At 38.2% G+C, this 23,797-nt stretch overlaps 2 protein-coding genes across 4 annotated transcripts; one reads left to right on the top strand and one right to left on the bottom strand.

Annotated features, from left to right (window-relative positions):
* Positions 1–1,245: 1,245 nt before the first annotated feature.
* gcm2 (glial cells missing transcription factor 2) lies at positions 1,246–10,233 on the bottom strand. Of its 2 annotated transcripts, XM_061237362.1 has the most exons (6): positions 10,167–10,233; positions 6,506–6,668; positions 5,663–5,915; positions 3,635–3,747; positions 3,086–3,211; positions 1,246–2,743 (listed from the first exon to the last, which is right to left on the bottom strand). In XM_061237362.1, the coding sequence occupies exons 2-6, from the start codon at positions 6,599–6,601 to the stop codon at positions 1,847–1,849; spliced, it is 1,485 nt and encodes a 494-aa protein (XP_061093346.1). In that variant the 5' UTR covers positions 6,602–6,668; positions 10,167–10,233; the 3' UTR covers positions 1,246–1,846. The 2 variants fall into 2 exon arrangements, with proteins under 2 accessions (XP_061093346.1, XP_061093345.1); XM_061237361.1 differs by lacking the exon at positions 10,167–10,233 and having other exon boundaries at positions 6,506–6,841.
* Positions 6,974–23,739, top strand: sycp2l (synaptonemal complex protein 2-like). Of its 2 annotated transcripts, none has more exons than XM_061237360.1 (33): positions 6,974–7,049; positions 10,654–10,773; positions 10,925–11,043; positions 11,563–11,665; positions 11,759–11,783; positions 11,879–11,964; positions 12,667–12,755; positions 13,411–13,445; positions 13,535–13,677; positions 13,781–13,833; positions 14,651–14,696; positions 14,859–14,951; positions 15,109–15,169; positions 15,476–15,621; positions 15,708–15,766; positions 15,860–15,889; positions 16,004–16,037; positions 16,172–16,218; positions 16,300–16,345; positions 17,601–17,650; positions 17,922–17,973; positions 18,221–18,350; positions 18,473–18,522; positions 18,751–18,883; positions 19,727–19,797; positions 20,376–20,439; positions 20,550–20,666; positions 21,681–21,790; positions 22,049–22,143; positions 22,537–22,636; positions 22,833–22,891; positions 23,034–23,109; positions 23,548–23,739. In XM_061237360.1, the coding sequence occupies exons 1-33, from the start codon at positions 7,032–7,034 to the stop codon at positions 23,557–23,559; spliced, it is 2,472 nt and encodes an 823-aa protein (XP_061093344.1). In that variant the 5' UTR covers positions 6,974–7,031; the 3' UTR covers positions 23,560–23,739. The 2 variants fall into 2 exon arrangements, with proteins under 2 accessions (XP_061093344.1, XP_061093343.1); XM_061237359.1 differs by lacking the exon at positions 6,974–7,049 and adding an exon at positions 10,134–10,305 and having other exon boundaries at positions 13,748–13,833.
* The last annotated feature ends 58 nt before the right edge of the window (positions 23,740–23,797 follow it).

Here is a 23,797-nt window from a genome sequence, read left to right as displayed (position 1 = left end):
TTGATTGAGTCAGTTATTTTAAATATAAACTGGAATTATTGCATTTTGACCATCTACTCCACAGGTTCAGCATGTTGAACATGTTCATGTGTTTACTGGATATCACTCCCTTCATCTCACTTCAGAGCAGCCACGTTTAAAACCTTGGTGCTAGCTCATAGAGCAGCGAATGCAACAGCTCCACCATACCTCCAGTGAATCTTCAAACCCTACAGCCTTGCCAGGTCTCTCTGTTCCGCCATTTTGAGGCACTCCCTCCTTGCATGTCAGAGGCCAGTCTGTACTGGCCTCACAGTGAAACAAACTTCTCAAAGTGGTCAGGACATCAGAATAATCGGATGTCTCCCAATGCAGACAGACAACCTACCTCTTCAAATTGCATCTTAACATTTACGTTGTGGTATTTAAGGTTTCATTTTTTTTGTTTTCTGTTTCTCTTACTAAGATTAAGGAAGTATCAGCATGTATTTTGAATTTGTACTTTGGTCCTTGGTTAGCATAGTTTACTGTACTTACACTAGTGACGTTACAACTTTACTCACTGATCTGTGAATATTCTTCGCCAGGTCTGGCACTATTGCTCATATGAATCAGGTGAATGCACTCACTGAAGCATATGTTTCTCCTCAATTCTGAATCACTCTAGATAAAATCGTCTGGTAAATGAATGTAATGCAATGTGTTGGTAATTTTATTTGTTTAAGACATGGCTGAGATCACTTCCGCTGTTAAAATAATAATGTGTCATTTGTACATCTAGTCAGTGCATCAAAAGGTGTACGTGAGTGTTGAACCCTGCAGTGCATACGGAGAAAGAGACTGAGAGAGAAAAAGAGACGCCACCTCCCACTGAACCATCCGTGCGGAGAGATACTGTCAGCGGCAGGTATTACAGACATGTTTCTGAGGAACACGCCGCCCACTCGTTCTCATCCCTGCACATGAATGAGAGACAAGTCTGCCAAGACTGCTTGGAACCTCAAGATTAAGAGCTTCCTGATGACAAATCTGATTCTTAATAGTCAGAACAGAGGTTTGCGCGACTGAAAGTACAACCTTTTTCGCCACTGACTCTTCTTTTAGGTGCTTGGGAGCGACCGTCTTTTTCTTTGTTGGGATGCGTCCACTACAAAGCTACTACTGCCCTCGATTGATCTTAATTAAGCAGTGATTTTATATCAAAAATATTTATATATGTGAACATGCAAGGATGAAAGCTGAAAATAAAACCCATCAATTTCAAAATGACAATTAGGTATAATATGTTTAATGTCACATATAAACTGCTTGAAAGTTGACTGACATATTTTTGCACAGCCATATTGGGTTTTAAACCAAGGACACAAAATAGGCATTTGCCTCTTTTACCAAAAAGACATCAAAATGCGTTGGTTATCTTTCAATACTTTTAACACGTTTTATTTACATAATTTCAGTGTTTTGATGCTTATATACCACACGGGAGCCTTTAAAAGACTAACACACTGGAAATTGCAATAATTACAATAAAAGGATGAAATGCATAAATATTGACTATCAGGAACTAGTAACCTATCTAATTTCTGTGGCGATAAAACTAGCATGAATTTCAGAATATGAAAGGTCTCACATGCACATTTTTCAATAAAATATGGATGCTTAAATATCACTTCTTTTCCAAACATTTACCAGCTTTCATGTATAAATAAAAACTATTTACAACAACAATAAAATATGGCAAAAGCTGTTTTTTCTAATTTGAAAAATATGAAGAAAAAAAATCAGTCCACCTGTTGACAAGAGCTAATGACAGTGAAGCTTTTATCAAGTCTTTTGTTTATGTATTTCCTGTTGAGGCAGTAAGAGGTCAGAACTCTCCGTTCTCAAATCTATATGGGTGAGCGATCCGCTCCGGGTAATTATTGGAGGAGTAACTGCCATACCGGTAGGTGTCGAGGTTCTCTGCTCTTTCAGGTTTGGCTGGCAGCACCTCTTGCTGATATGCTAAAGCTGATTTGATAACCCCAGAATCTTCTGGAACCTTTATTTCAGGGTAAGAGGGGGGCGATCCCCCTTCCAGCAGAGAGTTGCAGCTGGGAAGACTCTTGACATCATAGAGGTTGTCACTGTATTTAACCACAGAGGGCTTGCAGGGCTGATAGGACACCTTAGTGGTGGTGGTTATGATGGTCTGTAAAGCTGCAGGAGTGGTGGGGGCTGGGCCAGTGTACCGGCAGGGGTACTCGCTGTTGTAGTAATGGTGGTTGGAGTTGGTGGGGATTTGTCCGTAATCGGCCCGGTCCCCGTAGGCGCCTTTGCCGTGTATCTGCTTCCAGCTGTGGTGTTTTCCGGAAGCGTCGTAGCCGCGGTCGTGCACGTTCAGGGGGCTGACACTGTGCTGCGGCCCGCTCAGGCCCACGCACACCTTGGCCGCGTCGGTGTCGGGCTGGGGGCTGATGGTGTCCTTGTAGAGAGCGGCGTAAGAGCCGGAGCCCAGGTAGCCCGGCACGGCGAAGTCGTAGCTGCAGGGCGGGCGCGGCATGTACAGCCGGTGATTGGCAGGCTTCTGCAGCGTGGAGGCGGCCTCGCCCACAGGGCTAGGGGAGTCGTAGGCGAACTTGTAGGGCTCCGCGTTCTGAAAGGTGGGGTAGTGCTGGATGGGGATGTTGGACTCGGCGATGATGCTGAACCTGTCGGAGCCCTCCATGCAGGACAAGTGGTGCAATCCAGGGAAGGGTCCCCCCGTGTCATGGTATCTTCCTGTCTGCAAGGCGATTGAAGAGAATTCTATTGTCACTGATGTGTGCAGATTGTCCGGTGGTTGTTACATGTACATTATATTACAAGCATTTAGCAGACATTATCGAGCGCAACTTTCACAACTGCATTTTTAACTAGTATCCATTTTTACAGATGGACATACTGTATAAGTTATTGAAGCAGCTCAGGTTAAGCACCATGGTAAAGGGTACACCAGCAGAGTCCTATCTTGGAATCTAACCTGCAACCTTTCGGTTATAAGCCCAGTTTCCTATCTGTTGTATTACACAACCACCCCATGTAGAAAGTGTCGGTTTTGACCCTGCAGACATGGGAATGTTCTCACCTCTGAGTCCAACAGCCTCCTCTTCTGAGAGTAGTGTGGAGAGGACATTCTCCTCTTTACCGCGCTTCTCCTGGCCTCTGTCTCAGATTTGCTCTCAGGCCTTGGGTGGTCATGGACTCCTTTCGCCTGTTACAACAGAAAATGGGCCTATGGTTGAGGCTTTCAAGGAAATGCATCAATCGCTAACAAAATTTCCACATTCATTTATTTTTTTATATATCCCCAGATGACTGTTCTTCAGCCCAGCTGACTGTAATGTCTTGCAGATAAATGTCGCCAACATTTATCAAAACAGTATTAGAGAGTAAGTCAGGTTTTTTTTCCATGATCCATTTTTTTTACATGCTGTGAAGAGTTAAATATTATTTGAGGCCCAGTTTATATGCTTCTGAAAATATAATATTTTCTTCTTGGGAATTTTGCCATGTGTGAATGCATTACAGAATCTTGCATTATCAACATTGCCAGCACATGCTCATGAAGCAAACAGAAATGGAATCCCTCCTTCAGCTACAAATTAGCTTCTGTGATAAATATTAATCAGCATACCTGAAAAAATATGGCTTTTCCATCGACTCTCCAAAAATTTGTGACAGGGTATCCGCTGTGTCCTCGACAAGGTACCAGCTCGAGGGCTGAATTACAGCTGGGACAGAGCTTTTCTGGAAAACGAGCAGAGAAAGATAACTTTTAACACTTACAATAACTTTTCCCATGATGTTATTAACTTCAATACGAACATTCAAAAGAATATGTCTTATAATATGAAAGTGATCATTTTGTATCATGTTTTAGGGCCTGTTTCACAGTCACAAATTAAGCCTAGTCTCAGACTCAATTTCAATTTTGAATTGAAATTCTCCATACAAAACTCAATTCAGTCTGGACTAAGGCTAATCTGTGTCTGTTGAACTGGCCTTTAATCTGTTAAAATCAGAATTACATTCAGGCCAAAATACTGTACCTTATATAATACTGAATTTGTACCCTTTTTATGAATAAAATTTCATTTTTATTTTAATAGAGCAAAATATTGGTGTAAATGGGACCATAAAGTACCATTCCAGCAAAATATATAAATCATTGTAAATGGCATATGATGACAAAACAACAGATTATAAAAACACTGAAATAATTTTCTTCATAGATTATATTATTTACAGTTAACCTTAGATATTTTAATTGTAATCTTTATGTATACATTGACATTAAAATATTAAAATATATAACTAAAGTTTATTGTACTGAGTTATACTTCTGTGAAGAATCCTAAAAGTAAAGGTAACATTCAGTACGGAGATAAGAAATCATGCAAAATATTAAATATATAAGACATTCAACTTTTTGAAATATATAACAGTTCCAACGCTTCCAATTGCTGAAAAAAATATATTACTCAAAGTAGAATAAAAACATTGTATTGTGTTATGTTTAATGAACATACATATTTGTAAAGCATTTCCTTCTCAAAATACTTGCTGGGACACACAATCATGTAATGTAATAGTTTTTCTAAAGATAATAATATTGAATTGTTAATAAACTTATGTCCATATCGTTGAGGCTATTAGTAATGTCACGTATTTTGAGAAGTATCTACCTACGTAATTAGTTATATGGATTGTATCTATCGGTACATCACTGGTTCATTCCAATGTTTAAGGCACACATGCATGCACGACTTCAGGCCATGTGGGTCAAAAGGTTGCCATATCAAGTTAAGGATAGCACGACAGTACGATAGTATGACAAGCAAATTATGAACTGTGCAAAAGCACGTGTTGATCACTGATTTTTTTGGGATATTGTTGTAACTGAGCCGCTAAAGCTTATGCTAGAAAGCAAGGAATATTTATAAGATGAAGTTAGTTCCCTTATCTTCCCAATTATTCCTTGACCAATGCAGCTCACGCGTTTTAAGCCTGTGTCATTATCCTACGTTTTTGACACAACATAAATGATTCCGCTGCTTGGTCTTGCCAATAGCAAGCTATTGTAACTGGGGTTTCTGTAATTCAAATGGGTTTACAGTCAGATGTAGAAGAATAACGCACGTCTGCCGACTTTATTCCTGTCTTATGCAATACCACTTTAGGTGCACAAGGGAAAGCATTGCACCTGCCTTAAACAGACATTTGCCCCAGAATTCCAAATCTGGATTTAAACAATGGGTAGTTTTACCTTTAAAAGCACTTGTCTCTTGGTTGTAATGTTTGTTAGGGCCTACATTTACATTTGTATTACACGCAAATACAAATATATCACATTTACAAATAGAAACAAATACCAACATCATTCACAAGCATTCAGAAAGAAAGAAAGAAAGAAAGAAAGAAAGAAAGAAAGAAATAACAAAAATGTTGCTCAAATTACGTGATTAATATCTGACATAACAGATGAAAATACGAAGTGTTTTGTAGTGTAGTGATGTGTAGGCCTATTATTTCTCCAAAATCAGTTTAGGGCTATTAGGCAACAGTAAGTAGACTCGAAGACATGTAACCTGTTTCTTGTATTACATGTACATGTGTGCATTTAAACAAAATGTGAACGGGGATCGGCCTATAGTCTACTCACTCTGTTGTTTTTGGCGTGCCTTGTCGCAAATTGCTGGTCTGAGTTGGAGTTTGCTTCCGTCTGTAAGTGTGCAGTTTCTGGCACAGACAACAACGCCCAGGCAAGACTTCTTGAGAATCTGACAGTTGTGATTGTTGGTGTTCCTCATAGCCCAGCCACTCAAATGTCGTTGCGCGTTCTTGTCCTCGGCACTGTATATGTAGCGAACATAGCCATCCGTCCATTCTTGGAAAGCGTCGTATTGTTTCGTGTCCTATCAAATATTATTAAAAATAATTACAAATAGTATTAATCACCACAATAATTTATAAACCATGTGTGCAGGTTAGTTATTAACACATGTTAAACTGTTGAAATGGTCGCCGCTTGGAATTATGGGCTCCAAGAAAATATCTCACATTGTACCTCACCACCCAAGACCAACGACTATTTTTTGATGGCCCCTGTCAGTCAGCGCCCTTGGACCTTGGAATCAATATAATACCCACCCCCAGCCCGTAAAAGACAAAAAATCAATGATCCAAAATGATTCAATAATGATTATTCAATAATAATGCCTTATCGTGTACAACTATATTTAAGAATACGAAGAATATATCTATGTTTCAAAGAATAAACTAGCCTGCTCTCGCACGACGGATGCAGTCAAAGTAAAGGCGTGTTTGTGGGTCATCCGTGAACTGGTCTACGCATCACATCAAACATTTAAAAAAGCAACCGAATCATTGTTAATGTTCTCATTAATGATTTTACCCACTCGTAAATAGCAAAACGTTTTGAAGGCCATTTGCCAAACGCGCAGCTCAGCAAACTAAAAGAAGCAAATGAATACTACCGTGTTACCTGTGGCAATTTGGGGTCGTTGATATCCCATGTTAACTTCATCCCAAAAGAACAGACACAATCAGCGCCGTCAAACTGATCGGATGATTTTGACATTCTGCACTGGGTGGTAGAATGTCACTATAGTCGCGCGATATTGGGGTATCCAGGTATACCTGTTAGGCTAAAAGAAAGCCATGCGTTTCGTTTTCACGCCTGTAAATTGGAGGAAAAAAACACTATCCCCTGAACAGAGTTGGTTGTTGAATATCAGTTAATCCCTCCAAAAAGTGCCCAGATGTTCTTTTAGTGATTTCCCCTGTAATCCAGCCGCATATCTGTGTAGGTGTGCTCCTCAAAGCCACGAGGTATGCAATGCCAGCCAAGGGTTGTCGGACTTAAGTAAAGGAGGAGGTTGGGCTTCAAATCTGTCTTACATCAGTTCTATTGAAGTTAAGCACCATACAATTTCACTTCACTTGATCCGTACTAGTGACCTCCACTAACAGCATCTTCGTGTTCCCAAAAACAGTGCGCTCTACTGTGTATGGATAACACACCAAAGGTATCATTATTATTCCGTAAATCTTAGATATGTTTATATTTAAATACAGACAGTCGTCTCCGTACGCAATTATCCGGAAACCCTGACAACTTTTAGAATGGGGCTTTCTTCATGCATTCCCGATTTTTTGATGACGCTTGCAATTTAGATGGGAATATATACAGACACTGTCAATTCACTTCTGTCAGATGAGGAATTATTTCTCATCAGTCAACAAAATGTATTTGAACATCTGCAAAAGAAAACTATTTTTAACAGCTACAAACAGAAATGGCAATTTCCCAAATGACAGTCCTATTTTTATCTCTGTGTAGCTCTTGACAAGATTGTCTGCTTATTACCTAAAATGTAAATGCAAATTTTAGGTAATTTTTCAAGGTCAATTTTAGGTGATGAAAGGTAAAAGGTATATTAAATCAAAACAACGAAGGTAAAGATTGCAATGCAAAATAAAACCGTGTACATTTCAGTCGCAGGAATCGATAATCCTATCTACTTTTGCTATCTCTTCTTCTTTTTCGTTCATTCATGACAAACACATTATAAAGAACTATAACCCGATAGCAATAATACTGTCCTGAAAGCTTCGATTTCACTATTTATTTTCGTAAATTTTCGTAAAAATATTATTTGTAAATGTGTCTTGTATATTGATTAGCCTCATATGAATCCGCACTCTAATGTAAAGTATCAAAGTATCAAGTATCAAAAAAAGAACCTTATAAGTTCCTTAATTAATTAATTAATCCCTTCCTCTGTCACAGTTCATATTTTAACCTTGATAAGTGCAAAAATGATCGCCTTTTTAAAAAGGGTTCTCCTAAGCATCCTATAGGGTTGCTTGAAGAACCATCTTAAACGAAGTAGTTAGGTCTGGAATGTTTCGATTTCTAGGATGTGTTGTAAACATTGAAGTCATTGTCATGAACTATATATTTATTGATATGTACACATATTTGTTTTATTAATTCTAAACAATACATTATTTTTTATGTTATATATTTTGTATGTATGTATTATTATTATTATTATTATTATTATTATTATTATTATTATTATTATGTGGTGATGATTATTATTATTATGAGACATTCTTCCAAGCACCTTTCAACCCCTGAACATTTCCTCATGGAACATTTCCAAAAGGTTCCTCAGAGAACCTTAAAAAATGGTTCCTTGGGGCACCTGTAGGGGTTCAGCCGGTGTGGCAAATTGAGGAACCTTTAATTTTAGAGTGCTTAACCTATGTTATTGTTATGTAACCTATGTTATTGTTATTTATTATCATGATGGGGGTTATTATTAGTAGTAGTAGCATGTCATATAGGGACGTTAAAGTTCTAATTTACAGTATATTTCGTATGGCATTGTGTACCCGTCCTGCTTTCAAATGGAGCCTTTCTATGTAGTAATCCTGTTTATCCTAGATTCACGAAAGCCAATGCAAACGAATTATACTGAAGCAATGGACCACTGCTCTTATATATATTGGTGGCATTTACACCCCAAGCGATTAGTTGGAATGAACACACTGAATCAGTGTGATCAGGGATCATGGTGTTCAGATATTTATATAGACTGTTCCGTTCATAGTTTCAGTGTGTGTGAACAACAATATGTGCAATCAGTAAAATTCAAATAAGTAATTTTCCGTCTATATTAAGGACTGAAATTTTTTACAACAAAGTAAAAAAACAATTTGGTAGTTTATGGCTAGGAGGGATTGTGCAGGAGCCTATTCTCAGAGTTAAATGTGGCATCCTTCGAGTCGAAGGGATACTGAACATTCTACTGCATTTTCTTGAGTCCTGTTTTTAATGCCATTATTTTTAAACATTACGAAACGTCCATAAAACGCTTCTTTGTTTGGTTTTTTAAAATGTATTTATGATGGCAATGTCTAATGATGCAAGTGTAATGTTCGGAACCTTTTGGGCGATTTAATTCAAACAAATCTCTGAGGGTTTACGTTTCACCGATTGTAAAAATAAATAATATTTCCTCTTTATTCCAAGCTTTGGTTAATATGATTGGTTGTTGACGGAATGTTATAATTGCATGCTAGACCCATTGGTGCGTTACTTCAATTTGTTGTGGAGTACCCACGCCTACTATCAAACATTTCCTGAGTGGCAATGTACTTTCTTTGCACTGTTTTGATTGCTGCACCTACGTGATATGTCAATGTTTTAACCCATGACATTGCATAAAAGTGGACAGATTGTATCAATGTTTAAAAAGCAAACAACCAAGCGTGCCAGGCTATTATTTTGGACTGTGATGCAAACAGATGGTTTTATTAACCCCTAGCTGTGACCCTAAAATACTTTTCCCCCCATCATCGTCTACTACAACATAGAAACCGTATCTAACAAAAAGCGGTTTCTTCTTTTACTATGAATAGCCCAATAATTGCAAGCAGATAGGCATATTAGCTTATTCTTTATTTGCTTTACGCGTTGTAACGCGTGGATATCGCTTTCCTTTATATGTTGAGGTGACAACTAAAATACCTAAAACTAAATAATCATGAAGATTACGCGATATGCTACAACATATTTATATTTATGCTTTTAGATGCTGACTAATACATGGCGACAATAAATATGTTTTCCATAGTTTGTTCAGTTATTAGTCTCTTAAAACCAACTCACAACGTGTAGCCTAACGCATTGCACATTTGGATTGGACGTAGTAGTAGGATGTGCCTGCCTAGTCGGCTAATCTTGGCCGTACCAGTTATAAAAAAATGTTTTTATCATAGGTATATTTTCTCGTCGTGTAGGCCGTGCACATATTCAGCCTTAGCTATATGCCCATTCATTGATGTAAGATTACCTCGTAATTTGGAATTGTATTTTGTAAATTTATTTTTAGCTCATTTTATCATTATTAAACATTCAGGGTGATATCGTCCAAAGCGAACTATGCGAGTGCATGTCTCCCACTTGTCATATCAAAGCACTCAGATAACATGTTGACACCGTACACATGTTCCCTTAAATCAATTGGTTAAACAGCGCGTGAATGAGCAACTGTTACGAAATTTTTGCAAACGACATACACCTGTGTGGCCAAAACGAAATGTAAAAACGAATGTTATTCATGTTGTTTTACCAAGCGCGCTGGTCTTTCTGTTTTGCTGGCTTCGATCGACCTGGGCGGCGTGTTCATTAGAATCACCTGTGAATGAAGTAGTCTAACCTGCAATATTTCCAAGCGACTTGAAATGTAAACAGGGAAACACGTTATGAATGTAAGTCCCAGTTCGTTTATTTCTATATTATAGGCTATTTTGGACAAATAACACAGCATAAACGCGATTTGTATTAAATGTCCTGGAATGTGTGTGAATGTAATCAAACACGTTACAGAGTCAAATTGACACCGGTGGCTAAAATACGTAGTTAAATCATGAGCCAATGTTACTGGCCAACAAATATCCCCCTTCCCCGCTAGAATTTGTCCTCTCTTCCCTAATGTATACTGAGATATTATCGACCCCGTTAAAAAGCATAGGGCTATAATAAGGTAATAAATTAGATAATAAATCCTCCAAAATTGTTCATTGCCTTATATTGGAATGGTTGTTACATTATTTCAGCTCGAAACCACTCTAGGGGAGGCATTTGCCAACACCAATGTTCAGGCGATTGTTGGTGTGCTTCGTGAGGAAAAAGCCTTTAAGTCCGCGGTCAACAGGCTGGACAAAGTTTGTAATAAGGTAGGTAGATACCTGTAATTTGACTCCCTAGATTAAATTTTTTCCTTGTTTCATGCAATTTGATCATCTGCTTCAAATGGCAAAAGTGTTTCAGTGGTCTATACTATCATAATGGCGTAAGACGCTTTAGTGACTTGTCTCTTGTTTATAGGAGCTGGACAGAAATGAATTCAGAAACATCTCGCTGGTTTTGAGAGCGGTGGAAAGTTTGTGTGAAAGTGATGAGGAGGCTGTCCACTCGTTTGTTCAGCAAGGTCTGGTGGTGAAGATAAGTGTCCAGAATATTGATAACTCCATCATTGAAAGGACTATTTTATTTTTGTCTGGCTTGAATAATTTGAAACTTGATTAGTGATTTTAAATATATTTTTAAAAATATAATATTAAAAAACAGAACTGGTGATGAATACATAACCTTTCTTTTGACATCTCTTAAAAAACAATTGGACCTTTTTTAATATTGATACTGTATGATTTTTCTAATTTTCTAATTTAAATGGTAAACATGCAATACACATAATGCTATGTGACATCTTGTACCAAGTTGGCATACAAATGTGTGCAGTGTTATTTTGACCGTCTATAACTGCATACAATGTAAGAAAATATCTATTTTTATTTTTTTCCTGGGTGAATCGCTACTATTGTACAAGATACTTATCATGCAGAAAATTCCAAGTTGTACAAATGCATTTTATATAAAAAGAGTGTAATCTGTATAAGAAGCATTGGTTACTTCTTCTAAATGCTGTGAATGTAACTCTGTTTTTAATATTATTTACTTTACATGTTGGGGTGGTTTGAAAGGGCCACTGGCTTCCTACGATTGGAGGAAATGAAGTCAGTTAAAGGCCTGGCTAATCTCATCGAAGAGTTTTATGATGTTTCCATGGTAAGTGATGAAATGGAGAGTCCCACTGGCATTCCAATGCTTGTGTTGGCATCAGTCGAGTTTGACAAATGTGATTCTGTTTCTCTCTTTTAGAGCATCTGTCGGATGAGCTTGGAAGGTTCTCATTTTCATTTTGTGTTCCACTCGTTTTTTCCGACTGGCGTTTTGCATGTCGCGTCTGAAATGTGTGTGTTTTGTGGGCCCTGCTTTCAGGAAAAGGGCAAATCCAGGATGTGTTTGTGCTGAAGTTTGGAATGCTGGTGATTGACGGCAACATTTCCTTTACCCTGCGATTGGAGGTACTCTTAGGCCAGTGGTCTCCAACCCTGGTTCTGGAGACCTACAGGATCTGATGGTTTCCATTGCTACTCTAATCAATTCAAGTTGATTACACAGTCAACTCACCTCACCTAGCTATCTGGGTCTCAACAGGGTGCTGAATTTAATGTGAACACCAGCAGACCCAGTAGCTCTCCAGGACCAGTGTTGGAGACCACTGTTTTAGGCTCTCTTGGATTGAATGTAATTATCAAGTAGATTAGTCAGTGCAGAGGTCCTCACTCCTGGTCCTGAAGAGCCACAGGGTGGGCTGGCTTTTGGTGTTACTCAGTAACTAATTGATCAATGAAAGCAGTTGATTACACAGTTGACTCACCTGGTTTCTTGGGTCTGAATTGGTTGCTGCCAATAAGGCAAAACAAAAACCAGCACACCCTGTTGCTCTCCAGGACCAGGAGTGAGTGTTTCACCTTGATCTATGCAGTATGATTTCATTGAATGAACATTGAAACTTTTTTCTGATGCTACTATATGAACATCAAAATATAGTAGTAATAATTCAGATGAATGATGAAAATGTATCAAATCAACTACAGAAGGCTTCTTTAGATCAAGCAGGGATTATTTTGTGGGATTGTAATGGGACACCAATGTAATAACTATCACCAGTACCTTTTCAAGAATGTTTTTCTATTTCTATTTTCTATTTCTATTTATTTCAGGCTATCAGAACGATTAACTCAATCCTTGACAGGGCAACCAAAGAGGAGAGGAAGAAGTTCACCCTGTCTGATGATCACTGCTTACTTCTGTAGGTGCTCTGGGGATGTGCGCCAACAGTCAAATTAATCAAGCACTTGCATGGGATTATAGGGCAGCCTGTAGCATAATGGTTAAGGTACATGACTTGAGCAAGGCCCTTAACCCCACATTGCTCCAGGGGGATTGTCTCCTGCTTAGTCTCATCAACTGTAAATTACTTTCGTCAGCCAAATAAAATGTAAAGGATTTTAAATGAGTAGAAACTCAAAGTCAGGGCCAATCCTGTTCCTGGAGATGTGCCATCCTGTAGGTTTTCATTCTAACCCTAACAAAGCACACCATTTAACAGCAGATATACCATCCTGTAGGTTTTTATTCTAACCCTAACAAAGCACACCTCATTTAACAGCAGATATACCATCCTGTAGGTTTTCATTCTAACCCTAACAAAGCACACCTCATTTAACAGCTGGAGATCTTGTTGAGCTGCTAATTAATAGAAACAGTTGTGCCAATTTAGGTTTGAAATGAACCTACAGGACAGTAGATCTCCAGGAACAGGGTTCGGAAGGCCCCCTCAAAGTGAAAAACACTTGAGCAGATTTATAGCATTACTGTGAGATGTCATCGCCCCCTAGTGGAGAAATAATTTTATACAATGGAAGAACAGAATTTATGCACATTTTAATTCTTCCCCTTTTCAGCCAGGAGTTTGCTAAAGTGGTTCTCAGCGTGGGTGGTAAGTTCTGATCAAGGATTCTTTAAATATGTTTTGAATTGAATTGAATTTAAGTTCAGAAGCTGATTATGAACGTCTGCTCCATCCAGACTATGAAATGCAGGTGGCCATCTCAGAAGCCCTGTGCCGCATGACCGTGAGGAAATGCAGAGAAGAGCTGGTCTACAAGTGGTTTTCCAATCCCGCATTTGGCGATTCCTTTAAGGCAATAAATGATAGAGAATTTGAGACTGTGAGTTTCAGTTATGACATATCGGCTAATTACAGTTAAATGCAAGTTAGCCGGCTAAATATGTCTAAAGCTGCATTGTTATCATGCTGTCTCTTCTACAAAGGATTGCAGAAAGTTTTTGAATGAAGTCAATAACTCTTTTGGAGATGAAAGAAGGTACGTTTCAACATACTCTCGCCAGAGTTTCATTTTGAAAAACATTTGATTCTGTTTTATATGAACTATCCCGGACTAAATTGAGTTTTGTATGGCCCATTGTGTAGTTGCACCATATTTTATCAACACATGACATTATGGCATTGTGCCATTCAGAGTTAAGGCTTAATTCAATGGTCCTCCAGAGCTGCAGGGTGTGCTGGTTTTTGGTTTCGCTTTAATGTCGGCAACCAAGTCAGACCCAAGAAACCAGGTGAGGTGAGTTAGCTGTGTAATTAACTGACCAAGTAACTACTGAGTAACAACAAAAGCCAGCACAACCAGTGGCTCTCCAGGACCAGGAGGGAGGACCACTGACCTAAAGTGAAATTAAAAGGTTGCACCCCACCAATGTCAAATTGATAATGTTTTTGTGAACAATTTATGTTAGGCCAGAAAATATTAATTCTTTATAGGTTTATATACAATTTTGAAAATATTTTGTAAAAATAAATAAGCTGAATTTTGTGAATATGTCAATGTACACTGCTGCCAAAAGCTGACAATCAAAACTCCATTACTTACTGGGGAAAGAAAGCTGGAACAAGCAAATTAAATATGTTGTGCACAGTAGGAAGTCACAGTCATTAGTCATCACTCATTTTAGAATGTTAGCCACTAAAGTCATATGGGAAGGTTCATGGCTGTAGCATGAAAGGTTGCATATTAACACAGTATATTTGCAAGTATATTTTTTATTCAAGTGTTATGAGAGCTGCACTAAACTAAATGTATAGCTTGCCATTTTTCAAACCCAAATTGTTGTGCTGTTTTGCAGAGTGGTCACCTTTCCCTGTGTGAAAGCTTTTCTGGACTTGACAGAGGTAATGCAATTTTGCAATGCATTTCAAGCAATTCCGCCAAGTATTTTATGAATACCCTGCAAGCGAAATGTGATCAAAACACAGCCAGAGAAAATGAGCTGCTATTGAAATGGCAGAGTATAACGTGCTAGTTAGATTTGTTGTGTTTGTTCATGTGTTAAGCTATTCATGCCAGATGACAAGAATCTCGACAAGTTCTGGATTGATTTCAACATTGGCACTTCCTGCATCAGTTTCTTTGTGAATGATCCCGAGGTAGGAGATGATTGCATGTTTGTTCAAGTGCGTACGAGCGTGCGTTATGTTTTTACAATGACCGATATTCTCTGATATTGTTTGCATGCTGACAGATTATTTTAGTTGAAGGTCTGCATGAAGGTTCTTGTGAAGACTTATTTTTCCTGTACTGTAGGGTACACTTTGGGAATCAATTAATCTGCCAAAAACAGCTGTCAGTGGATATAATGTGCTAGGTAAGTTGTGCCAACAATTGGTCTTGGATGTTTATTTTTTGTTTTCTGCATTAGTGTGCTAGAAGACAAGGGCAGATTTACAAACATTCATTTTCCAAAAAAATATTTAGGCAAAAAACATATTAAGTAATTCACTAGTTTGCAGATATTAAAGTTTTTCAGGAAATCACTCCAGGTGTAGAGTGTTGCAATTTTACAATTTTAGACATTGAGTTATTGAGAATTTACTAGATTTACTAAAATGAAAAAGCTCATTTTGATTTCACTGTGACTTTAATGATTCTGCACTTTTTCTGCTTGGCCCAGGATGTGATGAGCAGAAAATATTGACAGTCCAAATGGCCATTCCTGTCTCTCACAGCAAGGCAAAAGGGAGATCAATTCAGATTATTTTCGATGCTCAGTATGACATTGGGAGTGCTGTCAAGAGGGCATTTGGCGATAAACAATGGGTAATGTGATGAACATAATTATGTCTAATAATTACCTAATAAAGTGCTCACTGTCATATGTACTCATTACTGGTCTTGTGTTCCAGCAAAGGGTGCAGTCTGAAGAACATCCCGCATTAGTCGTCAGCGAAACGCCAGCAGAAGATATGTTTTTAAGTTATTCATTGTTGTGGTACATATTCAATATTGTATGCGAGCCAAGTATATAAATACATAAATCTTATTTTCCTATTGCAGAATCCCAAAATGTCCAGGAAGCCGTACCATGGTAAGAGCACACATTTATCTATATTTTGGGAATAATGTTTATTTTTTATGAAATATATTTAAGCTTTAACATTTCAATGTACAATTGTGCATTTTACAATTTTGCTTCTGTCAGTCCCTCGACTTCAGTAACTACAGAGCAAGCTGATGTAAGTACTCTCCAAATGTATTGTCATAATTTATATAAGGGCCACAAACTCATCTGACATTCTAGTCTGTCTGAAATAGCTGTTTCTGTTCAACAGAAAATGCCAGAACACAACTGTCTATTTCACTTCTACAGGTGGCACCTGTTGGACAGAGAGAGAAACCTGAGGCAACATCATTGCCGTAAGTGATTTACTGTATTTCATTATAAAATGAACTCATTTATTTTATTTTATTTGATTTCCTATTTTCTGGCTCTTTTAGCGAGAGGGCAGGTACCTTTCAGCTGGACGATCACTCTGACACAGAGGTTTGCATCTATTTATTTTTTGTTTGGAATATTGCAATGGTGATGCGTGACATTTCACATGATAATGATGATTTAATATTTTCTGTGCTACTGTATGTGTGTCCATTCATGTGAGCATATAAACTTTAAAAAGCTTTGCCCCCTACCCATCTCTTTATTAGAAAACAATTCATATCTGCTACAGGTTTTATTAAAACAGCAATCACCTCAGACATTCCAAACTACTGCTTGTTGACATCCTATAACAGTTTTCTACTCATAGTTTGACTTTTTTAAATTAATGTATGGCTGCTTCAGCTTGACATTGCAGTGTCTGAATCCATGTCTAAAGGCTTGTCACATGTCAGGAAGAGACAGGGTATGTCATTCAGGGAAGCTTTGAGGAGGTACCAGGTCAGTGTTCCTTGTTGGTACAAGAATAAAACAGAACCATGAAGAAAAGCTAGCATTCACAAAAACAATACATTTTTGATTATCTTTCTCACATTGTATTTCACATTGAACGAGTTTACCGTATAAACCCCAAGTTTAAGCTCTTAAAAACTTTGTTTGTCCTTGATTTTAAAAAAATGAAAAGAATAAAACAGGATCAGTTCCTCATTCAAAACTTCAGGAGTGTCAATCACTAAATTATGTATTCCTCAACTCAGGACATTTAAGCGCACAGACATTTTAACATATTAGCAGTACATTGTACAGTACAAATAATTATCTCACAGATGGAAAATATTCTGTGATACAATAGAAACAATCACTTCTGATGCATTGCAATGCATACAGATATGGAATGTAAAACCTCCAGAAAGAATTTCTGAAAGGAAAATGTCCATTACACCTGTCATTACAAAAGTGTTGAAGACAGAATTAACTGAAATGTGTCTCAATAGCAGCAACAACACTGTCTCTTGAAAATAAAATGTGAAAAAGATATAAATAAAAGAAGAATATGCCTTTTTGTGAGTGCTAACATTTTTCAGCAAATGAATTTAGCTTCAGCACCCAAATAAAATGGAAAAATTTTGCAGTCAGAGCATATCAAATTTCTTTTTAAAAACGAAAACAGTAGTCGTCAAGAAAAATAAATGCGAAGATCTCTTTATGTACTGCTCTCAGAATTTGGATGGATAGGCCTACATGCTGAGAAATGGGCATTACTCTCCTGTTTGGCATGGTGAAGTTGATAACAAAAGCTGCAAACCCAATTAAGATTTGAAATGTGAAAATGTCTGGTTGCTGCTCTTGTGTATGCTGTCAGGTGGTGAGGGCAAAGGCCAGGCTCTTCAGCCATTCAGCATCATCAAACGGGTAAGGTTTCCAATCTCACACACTCTGCTTGTGGCAGGGCATTCTCGTTAGATCTCATGACTGTATTTATGATACAGTACAATGCAGAAGTGGTGAATAATAATATTATGTGCATACAATTTTAATATATTTCAGAATATTTTTTTTTTGTGGTGAGATCTACCATCCCAGGAATTGCTTTTAAACTGGCAGATTAAAATTCAGTATTTGTTTTTACATTACAAATTTACAAAGCCAGTACTCAAACCTACTCTTGTGTTATTTTTTGCAGGGCTGCATTATCTACCCCAGTCACTGGAGAGAAGCAGAAGGAATCTCAGAAGGTGTACACCTATTTGGTCTTCATAGCTCCTTAATTTGTTCTGTCGCAGAACCGTTTGGGACATGGGTATTATGTACCGACGTTCTTGAGCTGGAAATCAAACAGAGCACTCATGAGAACATTCATCATTTCCACATCCATTTCCACTTTGATAGCTTGTTTGATAGCTTGTTTGAACGATTGTTTGCCTTTGCTGTCATCCTGTTGATGTTGAATTCCTGTTTCAAAATGGTGGATGTGAATTGTAGATCAGACGCACTAGGGCAGCTTCTGAGAGTGACGGCAGTGTGTCCCAGGGCGAGCGTGGCTTTCAGCGGAGAGGATCTGACCGCTTCGATTACACCAGAAAGAAGCTGAAAACCAAAGCCACCCTGAAGAGTAAGACCGACATTGTTCAGAGTGGCTGCTAATTTGCCTGAAGAAGCATCAGTTCATTGTAGATTTCAGAGCTACAAAACCCCTGTGTTTCTAAGTTCTGTCCTTTCTCCCCTGCCCCCAAGTCCTCCCTCTGTCATCTGCCAGCAGTACTGAGGAGCCAGATGTCGTCAAGGTAACAGATTTCTCTGCATACGAATTGACAGTCCTCCTCTGACCCTGTTGAACTGGTTTCTATGACAAAATTAAATGAAAGGTGTATCTCAGTTGCTGTGTCTTCCATATTGGGACACAACATTCACAAGTGAGTGCTTGTGGAAGATTGTCATATGAGAACATCACAAATTGTATTTGAGTAGAAATCTGCGAGTCACTGCTTCTCTAATTACCTACCGTTCACCAGCACTCGACACCAACTCTAAAGTCACTGGAAAGGGAAGAGGAAGGTGAACTCACTAAGAGAACGCCTTTCCCAGCATCCAAAGACCAACGTTTGGATATTTCAGCTATACCAACATTTCCAGGCCTTGACTCAGGCAAGTGAATGAAAGTAAACTGTTCACTAACATTAGCCCTAAAGCAGTGATTTCACAAACTTGGTCCTGGAGTACCAACCCCCATTGCCATTGAACATTTTTACAGTAATTAGGATATTTTCTTTATCTTAAAATTGATTATTTACCTTAAACCACATTATGCCATGAATAGCTTTGCAATGGCATGAAGAATAAAATGACCATGTTCATATTATGCTATTGCACCATCCTGACAATGACATAAGAAGTAGCAAATAAAAAACTGAGGTTAACCAATCGGCTCAAAATTTGGTAGCGTTTAATTTAATTAGCATTTTGTAATGTTAATGTATCAACCCAATGCAGGTTTGCCTTTTTATCATTTGCCTTTGAATATTTAATTATCTTCCAAGTGGTTAGTTTTGGTGACCAGATCTCAATACTCTCATCAATTAGAAGTCTACTGATTTACTTCAGTCTTTTATTTGATCAGTGAAAAATTATTGACCACTTATGAAATGTTTCTGCAAAGTGTATATATTGTTTGCAATATTGTACAATATGCAAAATATTATGTTTGATTGTAAATTGACAAAATGTGGTTCAAGAGGGTAAGTAATCTAGTAATGAAAAGCATCTAATCAAGAAAAATGAACAGCTTGTTGGATTGCAATTGTGGTTGGAAAGAAAACCGGCATACACAGGGGTACTCCAGGACTGAGTTTAGGAATTACTGCCCTTAAGCAATAAAAAAATATGAAAATTACAAATTAGTAAGTATTTTGGTTCTACATTTATTAGAGTAAATGCAGTTCACATATGTCTATCTCAGCTTTTAAGTGCTCAACTTTCATCTCTCTACAGGCTTTCCGGAAGAGACCGTGTTGAACAGTTCTGGGTTTTCTTCGGTTGGCCAAGATAAAACCAGCACAAAGGTGCCTACAGGTGTTCTTTTTTTGTAGATGATGCAACATTTTCAGTTTTTCATCTTGAGATAATGGCACAATATGTAAAAAACTGCTAAAATGTGCGTCACAAAGTTCAAAGTGAAAGGATACGATTTTATCATTCAGAGCCTTACAAACTGCACCACATCAGCCCTCAAACTGCATATATGCTTCCTCATCATGTTTCATGTTTATTTGTCTATATATACACCGTGCAGTCCTTAAGTATTTGGACAGTGACACAATTTTTGTTGTTTTGGGTCTGTACTCCAGCACATTGAATTGAAATGAAATAATACATATCAGGTTGAAATAATGCCTCAAAATAATGTTGACATTCTGAACTTTCACATCATATTCACCTTTTCATTTTTAATCCTCTCTACCGGAGTGCAGAATTGTGTCACTGTCTAAGTACTTACTCTCCATATTCCTAATACTACGACCGAAGGAATACATTATTTTTTACACATTGAAACGTCCCACGCCTTTAAGAATGATCAATTATTTTCAAATGCTTTGTTTATTGATTGTTTGTTGATCAATTTCTGCCTTTTTTCAACAAGGATCCAAAATCTAGCAAGGTGACATCATCTCCTCTTGCAGCAAAAAGGAAAACTGAATTAACAGGTATTTCTCAGGAGTCTGTGCTGATGATGTTCATGAGGTTTTGAGTTTTGCACTGTGATCCTTCTCTTTTATTTTTAAAATTTTTTCTTTTCTCTTCTTTTTTTGTTCAGCGCCAGTTTTGGGCCTGGCACCAGAGAAACGGCAGGTTCTGCAGGCGGAGGGCCAGCCCAACCTTGGCCTTAAACCCAGAAAACTCTTCCCATCCAGCCCACCGAGGCCAACCACTGGTACTTATGCACTCATCTTACTTTGCCTCTAATTCGTTTGTGCTTAGAGAGATTCCCTTACTAATTCAGCGCAGCTGAATATCCATAAAAGCTTCTGGATGTTTGTGGGTTGGCTTTTTAAATATTTCAAATGCATTCTTCAATTATGATGCCATACAGACTTTGCTCATGGCCTGTCCAGTACCACATATCTAATCATATTACGACAATTTTACAATGTTATAACATTTAACTTGGACACATGGGGTTCATCATTAGCAATATTTAAACCTTTTCTATTTTTCCGAAGGCAATTATTTTTTCATGGTAGACTGCATTTCCAACAAATGTAGTCTGTTCATTAATTAACACAAATAGAGTACTTTTGAGACTGAAAGCGCATTCATTAGGGAATATTCCAGACATGCTGGTCTTTGTGTAAGATTTTGGCAGAAGCTGCCCAGCTGAATTGCTTTCTTTCATTTCACAGTACAGTGCTGAAGGACAGAAAGAGGGCCGCATTCGAAGCATTTCTTTTCTGTCCTACCTCAAAAAAAGAACCCAAAATTCGGTTGCCAGCAGGTCTTCAGCAACATGCAGAGGGTCTGCTAGCTCTGATATGTGTCCTTATTCCTGTATCTCTCAAACTATATAAGCTTCACTCTGAATTGTTTCTCTGTAACTTTTATAAGATTTATAAGACCAGGGAGTCGACCAGGCTGATATAACTGTATTGTGCGGCAGCCTTTTCTGGTTTCAAAATGTTCTTTAGTTCCACGTGGAACCATGGCTGCTTGCCACAGAAAAAGCTGGGCTGTTCAATGGCGTGATGTGCGTAGCCTGCCCCCATGCCACTTGACCCAGTTTCCCTCCACGCCATGGTTACCAGGAAAAGCCGCATAAAGCAAAGTCCTGCGGCGTGCTGTCATGCATCTTGAATTCTGTTTTAGTTCGGTCTGTTCACGATACGGTTTCACTCATTTCTTGGTGAAAACATTCATTTGCTCTAATATTGTCCTTCTCTATTTTCCTAAGACAAGGCAACCACAATGTTACCTGAAGACACCGAATCAGAGACAGAGATGGGTTCTGCTGTCGTCACTGCCTTTCAGACCTTTAAAAATCAACTGAGAGAGCACTTCTCGGTAATCTCCTCCCGTCTCAGACCGGAAGACCAATCGTGTGAGAGGGAAAGTGATGCCAACCTCCAAACTTTGCAGTTACTGTTTCCTAAAGTGGACGTTTGCTTTTGTAGTTGTAGGCACTGAAGATGTGTTTATGTAAACCTTTTTAATTTGAAACTTTCCAAAATGTCTGTATAAATTGTGTATTTCTCCATATTTCATGCATTTATGCAATCAAATACTCATTTGTAATTGCACACCTCTCACTCTCTCTCTCAGTCCAGATATAAGAAAATAGAATCTCGATCCCTGAAGTCCCTCACTGACTGTCAGAATCATGTGACTTCATTACTGGGCACTGTACACAGACACAGGTAAAACACATCAGCAGCAGTATATGCAATATGTACATAAATCTTCAGGCAAGATACAGTTCATGAACGACAGCTTACTGTCTTCATTTAAACAAGAACAAGAACATCCGTTAGTTATGGGTGTGAAATACTTTGCTTGGTAGGATAATGAGATAAGTGAAAGAGATATTAAGTGAAAGGTTATGCTCTGAAGTCTGCCTGCATAGCTACTTTGAGTCATTCCAGGTCTTAATAAAAGAAGCCGAATGTAGCAGACAGATTTTACACAGTGCATTAACATGCATCTCTTAAGACTTGTAAAGGCTCAAACCGCTTGCGGTCAAAGTGATATTTTCATCCCTGCATTGTAATGTTGCAAAGTTGAAACTGATTACTTTCTCGATGCACTTGCAGGCTACTGCACTTGGAGAGGTTCCAGGCCACGGTGGTGAATGAGTTGAACAACCTGGAGCGTGACTGCCACTCACTGAAGGATATTGAGAAGGAAACTGTGGTCTGTCAGAAATGCTGTCCAGAAATGCTAATCATTCTTTAGCGAATTTCAATTTCCCCACATACTGCCAGAGCTAATTTAAAAAGCTGCCTCTGCAATTTAATTTTCCAGAATCGCTACTAGGCTTATGCGTGATCATGACTTTAATACCCTGTTGATGGTGTCCAGTTCAAACCAGGTTCTGCTCTATTTTAAGAACTTTTGGAGGACAGAGTCACAGGCCGTGGCATTGTTCTGTGACAAGCAGCAGAGAAGGTATGTTAGAAAGTGCATTAGGTTTAAATTATTAATCTTTGACAGTGTCCTGCAGTATATGATGCAGTGTGTGTGTATGTATAGTTCAGTGGGGTGCAACAAATTCTGAGGCATGCATTATTATGATGTCGCTGTCTTGTAGATTACGGTCATTAGAATCCCTACGGAAGGACTCCAAAAGCAGAACAGCAGAAGAGGATGTGGCATCATCTTCACAGGTAGAGAACCTCACATTGAAATTTGGGAATTTTACAGAATTTATGAATGTGTGACCCTCTAAGACTGGGAATCTCACATTGAAGTCAAGGAAGGACAATGTTGTGGTCCAATGTGGAAAATTGAAACTGGAACAAGAGAAGTAGTGAGAGAGACATGCATCTGTAAGTCATGCAATGTGCAGATTACATTTGTGACAACAGGAGGGCCATCTTTGTGAAATAAATTCCAACAGACCCAGGAAGATGTGGGTCTGGTTCAGTTGTGTCCAGGGGTCATCTCATTACACCGGTTTACCTGTCACTCCATTGTTCAATAACAGTATACAGAATCTTGTTTAAGACGTCCGTGTGCTAGAATACAGTATATGATTAAATATATAATATTGTGAATGTTTTTGAACTGACTGTGTTGCTTAATGATTTGATTTCCCCTTGCAGACAACTCGATAGGAAATGACCACAGGTGGCAAGAGCATCAAAATGCCCTCTTAAAAAAAAACAACAAATAAAAACATTCAATACTGAAATTTGACATTAAAATTGAATTTGGGACAGTCATAGCCTCTTTGTTCCACAAAAATTACTTGTATTATTTGCTGCAGAAATACAATACTGTATATCTTGCAAAAATGTTGCATGTCATTATTTGCTGCTCCTGGTCCGGGGAATATCAAGTTTGGCCTCTCAC

Source organism: Conger conger, chromosome 4 (genome assembly GCF_963514075.1).
Source record: "Conger conger chromosome 4, fConCon1.1, whole genome shotgun sequence".
Taxonomy (NCBI): Eukaryota; Metazoa; Chordata; class Actinopteri; order Anguilliformes; family Congridae; genus Conger; species Conger conger.
The sequence above is the reverse complement of the archived record's forward strand: the minus strand, read 5'-3'. Positions and strand labels throughout refer to the sequence as shown.